The 16,684-nt window shown below is 38.5% G+C and overlaps 1 protein-coding gene across 1 annotated transcript; it reads left to right on the forward strand.

The window, feature by feature from the left end:
• Nucleotides 1-126: 126 nt before the first annotated feature.
• Nucleotides 127-16,661, forward strand: rno (rhinoceros). Its single transcript, XM_066405708.1, has 7 exons — nucleotides 127-233; nucleotides 667-716; nucleotides 990-1,098; nucleotides 1,706-1,857; nucleotides 5,687-5,866; nucleotides 5,920-10,994; nucleotides 11,096-16,661. The coding sequence occupies exons 3-7, from the start codon at nucleotides 1,033-1,035 to the stop codon at nucleotides 12,994-12,996; spliced, it is 7,374 nt and encodes a 2,457-aa protein (XP_066261805.1). The 5' UTR covers nucleotides 127-233; nucleotides 667-716; nucleotides 990-1,032; the 3' UTR covers nucleotides 12,997-16,661.
• Nucleotides 16,662-16,684: the final 23 nt, after the last annotated feature.

Consider the following 16,684-nt stretch of genomic DNA (forward strand, 5'->3'; position numbering starts at 1 on the left):
AACAATTTTAAATAACCATTTATCGATCGGTTCAGAAATCCTTGAAAATACGTGTGGTTAAGAGAAAGAGGTTGAATGTTGCCGTTGTCATATGTGACAAGGCCTAGCCGTCAGTGCTGCCCTCTGCGCTGTCATGTTGTTAGGCTTTTCATTACAAATGGAGTCTAATGGAGACGATTTAGTTAAAATAATCCGAAAATCTTCATAAAACTATGAGAAAACTGAAGCAAATGGTAATGAACGTTCATTTTTTAGTGAGAATTTTTTATACCACAATTAAATCTGTGCCTGTGCTAGTGGGAATTTGAAGAACGTATATGTTTACAATTCGTACATGGGAGCCACCTCTGTCTTTGACAATCCACTATTTTAAAGTTATTTATCAATTTTATTTACGTTTCCCCTCCAAAAGTTCTCAATTTTACGATTGAAACATGTTTAACACAATTTGCAAGTGCTGGGGATAATAAATTAATCTGGGAATTGCCTCTTGGAGTGTGCATATTCTCCAATACTAGTGCAAAGGATACTGGTTTCTGTTCCAATAATTGTTGCAGCATTGAGTGGTTCAAACCCTATGTAGCCCCATTTTCGAAGTATACTTTAGTTTACCCTTCATTGCATAACTGGAGACTAACACTTTTTATATTATATTATTTGTTGTAGAAAGTGAATGCATCGACAATCTGCAGTTTGTGGTATTGGAAAATTATGTAGTGAGTATCGAAGTTTTGCTTAGAGTTCTATTCACTATAAGTTTAACTAACCAAGTAGCACCCACTAATGTTTGTATATCAGTGATTCTAATCTTTTTTTGTGGATTTTAATTAGTTGCAATATAAAATATTTTAGTCTCTACTAGCTGTCATTATAGCATTCTTATGAATCTCAATATAACATTAATCTCACTTGGACTATTTTTATGTGCATTCAATACATATTATAACCTAATTATTGATATTATTCGATATTTTTGTATATTTTTTTAGGTATCATAAAAGAGATACTCAATCATTGTGGAACTGAAGTGCAATGTCACAGAGAGCAAAGAGACCCAATCGATCTGAGGATGGGTCTATCCCGGTTAAAAGGCGCAAAGTAAGTACTTAAATACATTGAAATTTTGTGCTACCTTCAGCCTTCAGTGTGGCTTGAATGGGCCTTTAATCTGAGTAAATTTAGTTTTTTTGGCTGCTAAGAAATTAACTTAGCAAATTTAAGAGACACAAACATAGTGATCTGTTTATGGGGTAAAGGAAGGGAATGATTTAGATGCACTTAATGGTTTTTTGTTGAGCACATAGAATGTGTTTTTTTTCACAATAAATTTCAGTTTTGTTGAACTCCTAAAGTTGCTGAATGAAAAAATTTATGCAACACTCACCATACAAGCTGGTCAAATTTCTAAGCAAGGAAACATGTTGAATGGATCAGATTGACTTTGTAGGGGGTTACAGTTTGGTTGATGCAATGTTTCAAGTTGTCTCTGAAGTTATAAAAAAGATAGTTTAAGGCTGGTAATCTATCTACAATGCAACAGAACTAAGAATTTGTATTGTCCTGTAGAGAAATTATATCTAAGATTTTTCCTTTTTTTAACTGTAATTAAAATTGTTCACACACACATAAACGAATATTTAGGATTTAAAGTTTTTTCACTTATATACCAACTATAGACAAAAATTGCAATGATATTTTTTTCTAGCGGACGGCGGCCGAGGAAGAGGAGGCGGCCTCCTTGGCAGCTGCTCAGGCAAGCCAAGGTGCTTGGCAACCTCGAGCTAATGACCTCAAGACCATCTACAATCGTACAACCACTGAAGCCCCCGCTGAGTTATTCCGAAAGGATCTGATTAGGTAAGTTTTAGAATAAAAAATTAGTTTTTGTTGGAGAATACAATAATATTTAAATAAAAAACTAAAGCTCTAGATAGATTTTTAAATATGAAATACTAGAAAATAAGGTTGCACAAATTACCTCTTATTTTATTTTGGATAGAGTCAAAACTGAATAAAACCTCACTCCTCATTTTATCACATTAAAACCTGAATTGGCCAATATATAATAAGTAGTACAAGTTTAATGTGAAAAAGAAAAGCAAACTACTTTAAAACGCATTTTACTCATGTTTAACAGATTTCTAATCTATAAGTTTATATGTATGTTTTCCTCTGTTGATTATATTGAATTTTGATAATCGAATTTTAGAAATTTCGATTTGTCTCAAAAGCATTAAGTGATTAAGTTTTTAAAAACCACTTAAAAGAAAAATGATGTAAAGCATAGATCTGCCTATTCAACCCACGTTTTACCACTTACGCCGTTATTCGTACCATCAAATTCAAACTAATTCTTGCAGACTTGCAGAGAAGGGAGCAAGATTTGCAGATTATAGAGTATAAATTTAACCTCTTTGGCCAATTGGAAAATCATAATCTATTTCCTTCAGGTTCAATAATTTTTGGAATATACATATTTTGAAAATAAAATTTAGTATCCCACCTGAAACGGACCCTCCAATAAAAGCGTATTGGACCCAGTTTGTGCATCTCAGAGAAGAACGACTTTCGCAGTTTATAATAGAGGATATTTCTGAATCTGACTATTTATCTTCTTTCTTTGAATTTTCTGAGGAATTGACTTAGCCCTAACTGTTTTGAAAGTATTTCACTTCAAATACGGTATCGTCTCGCTGAATTTGGTTAATTTTCAGCTATATTGTTAGCACTCTACAACCACCATTCAAGATATATAATTGACATTTCACTATTTTTGGTGATAAGTTTATTTTCAGCTAATTATATAAAAAAAATTAACGATAATATAATTAAAATAAACCCAGTTTTAATCGTTTTTGAGATATTTAATAATTTAATCATTTTATACCTGTTATTTTCAGAGATTTACCAACCAAATTTGGGATTGTTTTTTGTTTCTTTAGTCAAAAAAAAAGATTTTTTTTAAAATTAAGACTTTGCGTTTTATGCAAACTTTAAAATTTAATGTCAATAAGATATGTTCATATGAAAATAAAAATGTGTTCTTTTAATTTCTTCATTGATTTTGTACCCAAAAAGCGAATAACATTGACAAAATAGCATCTATAGCACCTTTTGGAAACAATAATTGAGATTGGATTGATCTTTATCCAGTGATATTCAGCCAATCAAATTGATCTCCCATAGCTACCCGATACCATAGGTTGATAGTCAATAGATAGGAATCAATCCGATTTAGATTTTTATTTTCGACAATTCTTTGTATGCTGTATTTTCTTTTATATTTGATAAAACATATACATATTTGTGTAATCTAAATATATGTATCGTTCGGTTGATAGTGTGTGGTGACTCAAACTTGGATTATTTGGGTTCATCACCTCAATTTTTTTTACAGAAAAGCCTGTTAGTATCGTACAATTTATAGCTAGTGGGCATCCCGACTAGAGTCACCGCACATTCGTTGAGTATGATTGACTATATGCGTTGTAATTTTTCTAGGAGCATGTGTGTAGGGCGTAATTTTCTTCCAGCAGGGCTTTCAGACCACTGAGTGATTTTGGGTCTCTTTAGGGGAAAAGCCTTCACTAGCGATATACTCACAGTCAGAGAAGAGGTATTTTCTAGACAACTTGCAAAGAAAAATTTAAAGAAATTTGATGACTTGTCCTCTATAGCTAAACGGGTAGGCAGAGATGGCGTGGACGACCCATTTGAATTATTTTACAAAACGTTACTGAACATTTTTAATTTCAGCTTTCCAATGATAAAAATTAAACATAAAAAAAGGAATTCCTGGATATCTAAAAAGGCATAAATATTTGTGGCAAAAGTATGAGAGCATTGAGGTATTTGAAAAAATATTTTGGGCATAGCAAATTTTTTTTTGGCTTATTTTGGTAAGTAAGAAAGTGTAGTTTTTATCGAAATGAATTGTGGAGAGTACCGATGGAACCGGCTTTGGTGATTTTCTTAAAGAAGCATCTGTGAGAAAGTCGTTTTTCCTTTTGCCTATCGACATAAGTGTGGTGAAACTATATTATATAAGATTGCAAAAACAAGGACAAAAGGAAAGAACCGAATGACAATAAACATTTTTAGAATGCTCCCGAAGTCCACACTGGCGGTACTGACTGAGTCAGCTAATCATGCCTTTATACATGGTGTTTTCTGGCTTTTCTTAAATCAGCTATGGGTGTTTCACTTTCTAAAGAGGTGGGAATACTTTCATTATTTCGAGAATTATTTTTACCAAAATTGTTGAGCAGTTGTTGAAGAGGAGGATGATAGAATTTATTGAAAACCGTAGCCTGCTCCACTCTAAAGCATTTGGGTTTCAAAGTAAAAGAAGTACCCACTATGCGATTTTTTCCTTCATGGTGCTTTTATACCTGGAACTGAATAATAGTGGCATGCTAGTGGAAACCTCTCTCACTAGACTTGAATAAGATTTGCATAATATCAATTCAATGTGGTTTTGGTGGAGTGGCGGTCAGGGACTGCTCAATTGATGATTTGTCATGTGTCAGAGTTATCAGATAGATCATTAGTTAAACTTTGACAATCATATTGAGTTTCTCCATGGAAGACTTGCAAGAGGCTGCTTTACGCTAAAAATCATGTATAGGGAACTGGATTGACTATTCTATGACTAGATAAGCCTATTTTGCCTTGATGAAAAGTCATTTCAGATATGAAATCTATGTTTCGAGTGTTTGTGGCAGAAGACTTTAATGTGATATTAATTTTTTAGTAGAGCGCCAAACGGTATGTGTGTAGGATGGGAATGTGGGAACCGTGTCGGCCACTATTTTTGAGGTGCAAAATACGGTCGGTTCATTTTAGAAGCTTATGCTGGAAGAATTTTACAACATTAAATCTTGATGTAAGAGTGGTAATGATTGGGATGTTTATTATCATATTCATGACATGTACAAATACCTATAAATTAAACAAAACTAGAAAATATGAACCTTCAATGTACAGCTACAGTCTTTTTCTATCATAAACGATCCTTTTTCTAAACAAAACGTATATAAAAATTAATCTACTGCATAAAAATTGAAATTACCCACATTTTCTTCTCTAGTTGCTGCAGAAAATTTTTAGCCCTTCACCCTTTAACTTGAAGGAACCGTTTTTAGTTTTTCGTTAACTTGAGTAGTAGTCGAAATGCAAAATAATTGAAAATGGCCAATTTCCAGAAATCCTCTGTATATCGAAAACAATTGAAGATAGCCCCTTTGGACCAATAAACTAAGTTCAAAACAAAGCACGTAACACTTTTCTTTCTTCCTTTATGTATCACCATTTGCCTTATATCCTGTAAAATCAACGAGAAAAGGCTACCCTGTATACTCTGTATGAAGATAACTAATTTGACGTTAGTGAAATAAATATATAATATATTTTGTTTGTTGTGCTCTGTAAAGGGGCTAAATAAACCGTTCACGAAATTTTGAAATCCTACCAAATTACCAACCATTTTTATAATTCAACAAAAATTGAAAAATACCTTATCATAATAGAAGTTGAACGTGCAGATGTGGTTAATTAAAGTTTTACTCCATAATATGAATTTTCTTGTAATATCTACTCGAAAAAAAAGGTATTTCCTGATGCATTTCAGCAAAACTTTCCAATTGTTTTTTAGCCTATAACGACATGTTTTTTAACTTCTTTTCAGTGCCATGAAATTACCAGACTCTGAACCATTAGCACAGGATGAATACTGGGTTATTGTCGATCAGTGGAAACAAGAATGGGAGCGTGGGGTACAAGTGCCCGTCAATCCAGACTCCCTTCCCGAGCCATCTGTTTGTGTGCTTCGCCCCAGATCCTATAAAGTACAGAAGGATTTTAGACTGTACTTATTCATAATATAATAAGTTATTATTGCTCCTAACAATTTTTTTACAGTCCAAAGAAGTACATTCGAATAACAAAAGACGAGAGCTTCGACCCAGAGACGCACGCTTTCTCCAACGCTCCAGCTCAAGCGGAGGCTGCGTGCTCTTACGATTTGGATGAGACCGATGTGGCTTGGTTGCGGATACTCAACGCCGAAAGAGCCTCTTCTGGTTTAAGTCCTGTTTACGAAGACCAACTAGAACGGGTTATGGAAAGACTGGAATTGTGCTGCTGGGAGAAAATCCAATCTATTCTTCGCAACGAGGAGGGCCTCGGCATTGAATACGACGAAAATGTGATTTGCGATGTCTGTAGATCTCCAGACTCGGAGGATGGCAACGAAATGGTGTTCTGCGACAGCTGTAACATATGCGTACATCAGGCCTGCTACGGAATTACCAAAATACCTGAAGGACAATGGCTGTGCTGCACGTGTAAAATCAGCAAAAGACCAGACTGCATGCTGTGCCCAAACAAAGGGGGCGCCATGAAGTCCACTCGCACCGGGCAAAAGTGGGCGCACGTATCGTGCGCCCTTTGGATACCGGAAGTGAGTATCGGTTGCGTGGAAAAGATGGAGCCCATAACCAAAATCTCAAGCATTCCCTCTAGCCGCTGGGCTCTTATATGCGTGCTTTGTAGAGAACGAAGAGGTGCATGTATTCAATGCTCAGTGAAGACTTGCAAAACCGCCTATCATGTGACTTGTGCGTTTAAACATGGACTTGAGATGCGCGCTATAATCGAAGATGAGAACGCTGATGACGGTGTCAAATTACGGTCATACTGCGAGAAGCACAGTAAGTCCAGTAAAAAGAGTGAAAAGAGTGTTTGCTCGGGCTCAGAGGATGACGACTCTAAGAGAAAAAAGAGAAAAGATATGACAAATGAAGAAAAAAATCAGGCGAGAGCAGCAAGATTACAAGAAATAGAAACCGAATTCTTCAAGCATGTTACTCCTAAGGACGTGGATGTACGCACGGGAGTGGATACTGACGCATTGCAATATATCTACAATTACTGGAAATTGAAGAGAAAAGCTGGTAATAATAAGCCGCTCTTGCCCCCCAAATCCGAAGACGTGGATCTATTGTCCCAAAAACGGGAGCAGGCCGATTTGGAGAAGATGAAAATGTTCGTCCAGATTCGGCAGGATTTGGAACGAGTGAGGAATTTATGCTACATGGTCAGCAGACGGGAGAAACTCAGCAGGAGTTTCTTCCGCATGCGCGAGCAGACTTTCCATAAACAAGCAGCCGTTTTGCAATCCTCAAACACCTTACCCAACACAGTAATTCAGGCGGTGATCGAAGCCAACCACGGTCCCTCCATTTACGACCGGCTTTACTCTCACAACGATGCCGAGGATCACACCGCAGATTTCGACGTTTTATTGGCGCGAATAGCCGGACTTAAATCCCCCACTCACTCGGGAGACGAGTTCAAATCGGACGTTAATGGGCTATTTAAGGACGTCAAGAACAACCCCTACAAAAAAGTGTATTTCAACGGGTCTTCCAAGCGTAAAAGTGCGAGCTTGTATGGCAGCAGTCTTTCTAGCGAGGGAAGCAGCGATGAAAGGCCGAAAGACAATAAAGAAAACCAACTGCGCAGTAGCTCTGAGGACAACAAAAGCGGAAAAAAGAAAGTCGAAACACCTAGAAAACGACCAGGGAGGAAAAAGTCTGTGAGAACTAAGGGCGATAGCAGTAGCGAAGAAGATATTATAAAGCCCCAAGTGAAGCCACAATCCCGCTCTCGTCTAGGACAAATAGCCAGTGAACTAGGGGATAGCGGGAGTGAATCAGACGAATTACTCCCTATTAAAAAATGCGACAATCATACCAAGAACATGTCTTCGATATATTCAGACAGCGAAAGCTCGGATGTGTCCATGAAGAACGATGATAAGGCTACCAGCGACTCACAGAGCAAGCTCAGGACCAAAGCTGCGGTCAAGGAGTTTTCGAATAAAGGCGGCAATTCTAAGAGTCCGAATAAGTCCAGTCCGGAGCCATCGAAGAAGAAACTGAGGCTGGAGGAAAAAGCTGCCCATAAAAAGAATGACTATGTGCCTTCTGATCTCATCGTGCCGCAGAGACAGGCAGCTAAAAAGGCTTCGGAGAATTTGAAGCTGACTAATCGATCAAAAGAGCCGCATTCCACTCTTTTGCAATGTGAAGAGGCTACTGTAAAAGTGGAGGAAAAAGAGAAGAAAGAGGTTAAAGTGAAAGTCAAAAAGTCTCCTAAGGAGTTGGAAAACAAAGAATCTTTGGATAAGAGAAAAGAGAGTAGTAAAATTGAACAGTCTAGTAAGGAGGGTGATGGAGATTTATTGGCGTTTGTGCCACAGAGGCAGGCTGCAAAGAAAGCTGCAGAGCATATCAAGAGCGGTCTGGGAAAATCTGTTCCTCCCGCTAATGAAACAGACTCCACTAATAAAACGGAAATTAAAACAACCAAGAAAGACACAATCACGGAAATTCAATCAAAATCTACTAAAAAAGACGAAAGTGAGTCATCATCAAAATCTCCAGCAAAAATCCCGGAAAGTAAACGCAAGTCTTCGACTCACTCAGCGCAGTCCTCCAGCACCTCCTCCTCCTCTTCAGGCAGCTCCTCAGACTCCGGCAGCAGTTCCAGTTCCGACAGTGAAGAGGAACCTGAGAATGATAAGGTAAAAGAGAAACCGCGATCGGAGAGCCGCGATGAAGCGACTAAGCGGAGTAGTGACGCCAAGGACTGGCCCTTTCTTGACAAGGGAGCCCGTACCGCGGCGTCCTCATCCTCCTCCTCCGAATCGAGCGATTCCAGCGGGGCATCAACGCCTCCTACGCCAGCTCGCAAGTCCTCTCCAGTTGCGAGTCGAAAACCGTCCACTTCGCCAAACAAGAAGTGTCCAGCAGCCCGAAAAACCTCTCCAGCTCCAGCCCGAAGAGCTTCTGTCGTTCGACACAAAAGCCCTGCGACTAACAGAGCTACGCAGCCGGTATCACCAACAAAGACCCCCAAGAAACCGACACCTAAAAGAGAGGAATCTGCACGAAGAGGAAGAGGCAAAGCGACTAGGGGAAGACCTCCCCGGCCCGCACCCTACGGTGATCGGGTCGGAGATGCTCATGTCAGGCCAGGAGATCTGTCTGGTGACAAACGTGTCGGTGTGGAAAGACGTGTCAGCAAAGAAGAACGGGATGGAAAACTTGATAGTCCATATACCCCTAACAAAGAAACCCGCGACCGCCCTGGCGGGATACTCTCTCCGGTCAGTAAAGCGGAAAAGAAGTTGAAGGAGAACATGTTGGAGCCAACTGAAATTGATTTGGAGAAGGAGATTAGAGAGAGAAAGGCTGATAAGGAGAAAGAAAGTCGTACCAAGACCAAATCCACCCTCGAGAGGCTGTTTGGCACTCCCAAATCCAAAGACGAGGTTAAAGAAGAGGAGATGAGAGATGTGGAAATGCTGGACTTACCAATTATTAGTGATAAATCTAGGGAAAAATCTGCAGAACCCAAAGAGATGCACAAAAAGGAAATAGTTTCCAACAGGAAATCTCCATTGAGGCCAAAAAATGTGAATGAAGAAGTTAAAACCTCTAAAATTAGCGAAGAAATTTCTGCCGCAGACAAAATAGTGGAAGACCACTTGCAGTCTCAAAAACTCAAAGAACAAGATGGTGTTTTCCTCAATTCTATTGACTCATATAACATCCACCAAGACAATAATAGCAAACATGAATTATGCGAAAATGAAACCGCTAACGCAACTAAAACTTTAGAGGCGCTACAAGCCAAATCCATGTTTTCTCCGCCTTCCCACCAAAAAACCACAGATCTTCTAGATTTAGTCAACTTCGACGACAGTTTCGGATTGACAAAAGAAGATATGTTAAAGGGGCCCATTTCTTTCCCAATGAACAATACCTCTTTAAAAGAAGATACCAAAGAGGACAGCGCTAGAGAAACGTTGAATTTAGTCGAAAAGCTGCGCATGGGGCTTCATAAAAAGTCCACAAGTGGTGAGGGTGAGGATGGAGCTGCTAGCAATGAGGTTGAGAGTGACAAAGGGGAGAATTTAGAGCAAAATTCGTTCAATTACCCTGTTAATAATATTATTGCGAACAATCATGTGTCTAAGGAAGTCGCAAATGATACAAGGAAGTTGCCAATGTTACAAGACTCTACACCTGAAACCTTGGTAGCTCAAGAAAAACCATATGTGCCACAAAGCGAAGAATTGAGCCATACAGCCCCGATGGAGGGAGATGAGCGTTGGGTGCCCCCAAGCCAAAATTTTCCGAATCTTCAGTCTGGCTTAGAAAACTTCATAAGTACTCCCCAATTCTTGCATCGATTTGCTCCTCATCTTGCTTTGGGCAAAGAGCCAAGTCTTACTCCTTCGCACGATCCTCGAATCTCACAAACTCCTATGTCGTGCATGCCCTCGCCTTACCCGGACATACATCCCCAAGCCAAATGGGCAGACAGCGCAATAATGCCCAATAGAAGATCATCGTCCAGTTCCAGTGATAGTTCCAGCGAAAGTTCCAAGCGCGAAGAAGAAGTTAAGAACCATACGGATATGGGAATACCCAGCGCACAACTGGAAATGGCAGCTTCATTTATGGCTGCGCAAATGCCTCCCTTTCCACCCAACCACATGGATCATTTTGGGGCATTTCCAGATCCCTCATTGGTCCCAGTTAGCCTCTTTCCTCCTCGGACTGTCAATACTCAAATCCCATTCCCACCTACAGGGTCGACGGGAATGTTTCCCCCGGCCTTTGGGGCACCATTTCCAGCTTCTTCGATACCATTAAGCAAGCCTGTGGAAGATTCCATTCCGTACTCCGCGGCATTCACTTCAACTCAACATAATACGGCTTTGACTGCCGCCATGATAAACATTCCGATTCCGACGGTGTTGGAGCAAAATTTAACTTCCACGACGGTGGAAACTCCATTGTTGACGCCTTCCAGCAAAGCGTCCACTGAAGAGGTGGTTCCTTCACCATTGTCATCAGCGGAACCCCAGCAAGTTAATAGTGCAATGCCTTCGCCCAGTACTTCGACGAAAGTTGCTGTTGGTAAGTCATTTCTTATTGTTACATATACAATTTTTTTATAACAAGTCGTTTCCTTATTGTACTGACAAATAAACTGGTATTTATCATGGGTAATTTCTTAGGTAAAAAATCGCCAAGTAAACCTACGAGAACCTCCGCACGAGTCACCTCACAGCTGCTCAATAAATCACCAGCAAAAAGCCCCGGAAAAAGCCCTTGTCAGGAATTACCCCCCAAACAAACCAACCAAAGCCGAGGAAGAGGGGAACACAAAAGAGGATCCGGAAAATCGGGCGTTTCCAAATCTCAAGCCTCTTCAAGAGGCCGTGGACGTGGTAAGGGTCGAGGTAGAGGCTCACATCATAACGATTTCGATTTCTTGGGAGCGAACACCATCCATAACAAGCTGGTGGGTACAGTGTATGATCTGGACTTCGACGACGACATTTGCAGTGAAAATATGACGGATTTGAAGTCGATGCGAGAAAGAAGAAAGTCAGTGGATGTACATGAGAAGAAGTTCGATTCTTATAGTTCCCCGCGATCCCCCAAATTTGCCAGCCCGAAAAATCGCTACGCGACTGATCTTCGCGAATTAAAGCCTCCAAGTCCATTGGAGGAACCACGGACTAAAGTGCCAGATATTAGTGCGAATTCCGCTCCAGTTTTCCCTGATGTAACTCCGGTTTTGCCGGGTCCAGTGGACATGAGGACATACAGCAGTGCTAATTTCGACCAACCCGCTTATAATGAACATAACTTATTAAACGCCTTTGCGTCGGGTACCGCAGGAGCGCAGGTACATGACGAACTAGATGAAGACTTTGAAAAAGAGCTGCATTCCGCCTTGTTGTCTACTAAAAAAGCAGAGCAACCTCCCCCCCCTGAAGTGGCCAGCAATAACAACAGCAATATCAAAGTGTCTTTGTCTGATTCTCGCAATCAGTTAAAAGTGAAAATCAAGGGACCAATAGCTAATTATTCTCCAAATGTTGTGGCACTACCGCGTCCTATTATCAACACTGAAGCGGCGAGTGTGAGTACTAATGTGGTGGTGAATAATGTGGGCGGCAATAACACCCCTACGGGCACTTCCAACTTGAGGAGGATGCGCAAAAAGGAGCTGCTGCGTCAATATTGGACTCAAGATATGAACATGGACGATCCCTCTAGCAAATGTAGTTTCATAGCTCCCCCCACGGTAACTCCCTCTGTGAACAGAACCATAATTACCATCCCTAAAGCTGTGGCTTCTATGACAAGTATTCCTACTAAAGAAGACTATAGGGATTACCGAACTGATGATATTATGGAGACGAAGCATCACAAGAAATCCAGGGGTCTTTCTCGAGAGTTGAAGCAGCTGGACATGGTTGAAGATTCGAATGATCGGAGGAGAAGTGGGAATGAGCCTGTAAAGCACAAGACTAGAGGAAGACCCCCCAAAGCGGCTCCCAAGCTGAAGATTAAGTTAGGGGCTACAAACAGCGTAGTTGCAGGTGAAGAGAAGCCGGAAGAACAGAATGTGCGTCCTCCAAAGAAGCGCCTTGCAACAATCTCCAAACCCTCGGTTGAAGACTTGAAGCGAGACAGCATGAAATTCCGTAAACAAATTATGGCCGACTTGAAGATTAAGAGGAGGAAAGACAAGATCGAAAAACACAAGAAAAAAGACCGGAAAAAACCAGATGCAGAGGTTCAAATCATCTCGGACGAAACTAAGTCCACAAAGTTAATAATCCGGTTCGGCAAACCCAAAACCGAAGTGCGAACTAACAATTGTGATAAATCGGAAGAGGCGCGGACTAAAGATGAGCCTCAACTTCCTAAAATTAAGTTAAAAATCGCGCGGTGCGTAGAGGGTTCCGGGTACGTGACTAGACCCTCCTCCATTCCGGACGCCATCAAAATAGCGGAAGATCGGACCTCGCAGCCGGGACAGCCGCCCCCCTTGCAGCTCCCCGATGCCCTTCAGCCGCCCCCGGCGCCCCCTCCACTCAGCAAAGACTGCGAGGTTAGGTGATAACCGTGTAACGGAACTCGTGTAATATAATTATAGGCTATTAAATTTGATAATTGCGGCAACTTGCCCCCTGTCAGGCGACGTACCTGATTTCTTGTTGGAGCAAGAGGTGCTCTGAAAACATCACTTGTGGGGCTCGGAATCGGTTATTGAGATTATGGGGTGGTCTAAGCATGTAGCTTTTCTTTGCAATTAGTTTCAATTCCTATCTCAGAGATTGTAATATATCATGTTATGTCGTGATATTTACAATCACTAGAAAATCGAAAAATGCAGCATGACCTGCGTTCACCTCTTTATGAAGATTTTGAGAAGTATTTTGACCTCATGATGAGTTACTCTTATGCTTCCATATCAAGAAATTCTGAAGGCCCACTTCCAAAATAGTTAGATCAATTTGCGCGTTTTGAAAGCCTACAGCATAGTTGGTTTCCCATATATGTGTAAATAAGAGCGGAAAAATTAGGGAGTGTTTTCTGGTTTAAAATTAAGGCAAGGCTCTCATTTAATGTCTATGCTTCAAGTGCTTTCCTTCTGAAATACAGGGCGTTTAAGTTTAACTGGCACTTGAGGGTCATTCCATAAGAAAGATGTCGCAAATAAAATTAATTTGACAGCAATTCTAGGATTCTTTTAGGACGCTCCTACACACCATAAATGCACAAAACGATCATTTCTTTTACTAAAACTATTTAAAATGTTATTAATAATTAAAATTAGAAAATAGTACTATTTGTTATTCCATAACAAGTGCCAAATATAGAACCACATTAAATTATTATTTGCTTTAAATGAAGTAGATTGTCCGTTCATCATTGAAATATTTTGATTGATTTGAAACTTTTCGTTTTTTGGATACGGATTCATCTAAATAACTCCGCCATAACAATAATCGCCTACGTGCATGTCTTTCAAGCATAAGAATATCCCTTCTGCGTTAACAAGGAGGGTAGCAGAAGTTGTTCAAAACTGTCCTTTGTACCTATCCGCCTCTGGTAAATTTAATCAACTGAAAACCTTGGATACCCATCTAAAAGAGTATTAGTCACAGCAAAAGTTCTCCATTGATTTATTTTTTAGTTAGATGTTACTAAAACGAAAAGATCCCCTTGATCATTAATATCTTTCACCGTCATTTCAATCAGCTTCATTACTTTTTTCGTTTTTTTTTAAATCATCACCCTTTATCTTCTTTGCTAAATATATTTGCTTTTCTGGATTGGTATTTTAAATGACGTCGTGTGTGTACTCCATAAATGTTAGTGATTTTAAAGATTTGGAGATTCCTAAAGTGTAGAACAACTTGTTACCTACTTGGCTTCTTGTCTATCGATCCATTTCTTAAACCGAATATATTGCTCTTCATACCTTTTCTTTAATGGCACTTATTTAAAATTTCTAACTCTATATCTCAGAAGGAAAACACTTTAGGTATAAACGTTATATATATATATATAAATAACTCCCCACGAATTGCAACAAGAAGTTTTTTGACACTTATTCATTTACACCCTATATATCCAATATGCAGAATGTTACAAAATGTTTTTCAGAAAATTCTAGGCAGATTTTACATCCAAAAATAGGGAATAAGTTTCCCATAAACATACGTCTGGAAATGGTTCGTTATCGACATAGAAGATGTCGAAAGTCGATTACACAAAGACCGATGTGTACTGAGGAGCATAAAAACAAGGATTGCCCTGACCATTGTCAGCGTCAGCTTGGGAAGTCAAATATACCCTTAAGACTACTATCTACCCCATGTTTGAATTAAATATCTTATAAACTCTTGTGCTGCTCACGTGCTGCGAAAAAAGACTTGAGAAATATTCTCAAATATCCTGACGTTTTTTTCTTACCTTTGGGCGCGTTTCACATAGAATCAGCCTCAGAATTCTTTGAACACTATTTTGTAACATCCTGTATACAAGGTGTCCTTTTTAAGTGCCTGCACTGGGACTATCTTCGTTACGACTACAGCTATAGTAGTAGTGCACCCATTTAGAAAGGACATCCTGTATATTGAGTAGAGTTGATGTTTCTAGAAAATGGTTTCCCCTGAATTTTTCGACTTTTATCAAAGTGGAAATTACAAATTTTTATTTTTGTATGACGTATGTGACAGTCCTTTATGGCGTTCGGTTTGACCAGAAATTGATATCAATAATTTCACTATTTTTAAGAGAATGTTTTGCAGGTTTTTGCATATTCGATAAGTGCGTGAAATTTCCATTATGATTATGTATCACAAGCTGATATTCTTTTCAAAATAGCAAATTTATAACTGCGAACATGATATATTTTACTAAACGATAATAATTCAGTTGGATTTTTTTAGAAACAACTACAAAATATGATTTCCTCGATTTTTCTTTTATATAAATATCAGACATTTGTTTCCCTGCCGTATTGAATACAGCACCTTGTAATACATCATTATAAAGCAAATTGTTTGCTCTTTCTTTGTGTATAAAAAAATATGTGGACTGTCATAATATATCACAAAAATCAAATTTTTATATGGAAAATTATGATACGCCAGGCTTTCTCATTGACATTAGGATTTATTGTAGCGTCTAAGTAATGTGTGTGATATTTGAAAGATTTACTTGTATTAATTGTGCAGTTCTGAGCCCCCCATTGTTAAAAAATGTCTTAGCTAGTGGTAGAGTTTTAATAAATTGGTAAAGAAATTGCGTAAATTATTGTACAAAGTCAATTACGTAAGGCCACGGTTTATATAAGACATGTAATCATATTTTTGTACATATTGTAAGTTATTATCATGCTAAGTTGTGAATAATTCATGAGACGTAAATAGAACTAATTTATATGAATTCATTTGAAAAATGATTAAGACGTGTTGACCGTTCTTTTCCTAGAAGACATTCGTTATTCGAATTGGCGTATTGCATTGTGTATAGAAGTGTGGTTCCATCGCAGCAAGAACAAACCACTTGAACGGTTTGTTCTTAAGTAATCTTACTGTAGAACAGATTTTTTGAAAGGAAGATACAAAATTCTATTCCCTACCATGAACTACCACTGCTGGCTGCATTTTTAAAATAATTTTTAAATTAATTTCTTTGTATAAAACTCTTAAAATAATATTTGTCCGTTTTAGCAGCCGGCTTGTCATAAATTGTAATAAAAGTCTTAAAGCTATGAACAAACTTTTAAACTATTTTTTACACATATTCTTATTACTCAGCGTTTTATTTATTTATTTTTTTATTTAATGTAAAGAGTTTTGTTGTTTGTTGACATTGTTAATGTTAAGTTATATTTTCGTCCGAAGTGCGCGGTATCGTCGAAACGTCCTTGCTAAAATCGTTAGCATAAGTTAACTTTATATTTTCTATATAAGAAACAAGCTTTATTTAGTCGGATTTTCGCAAGGAATGTCATTGTGAAAGTATATTTTTTAAAGTAATAGATTTATTTTATTTTTTTACCTATTATTTAGGCGATTTGTAAATAGGAATTGTGGCTCAGTTTTCTTAAATTTTATTTAACACTGTACAATCGAGAACAGCACAAGAATTATTATTGTAAAATGTTATTTAATTTGTATATTTTGTTTATAAGCCGACCTGTAAGATTTATGTGTATTGTTTAAAATTGTACACATAGTTGATTCATAAATTATATCCAGTTTTATACAAAAACGTGTTTTAATAACTTA

This window comes from Euwallacea similis, chromosome 2 (genome assembly GCF_039881205.1).
Source record: "Euwallacea similis isolate ESF13 chromosome 2, ESF131.1, whole genome shotgun sequence".
NCBI lineage: Eukaryota > Metazoa > Arthropoda > Insecta > Coleoptera > Curculionidae > Euwallacea > Euwallacea similis.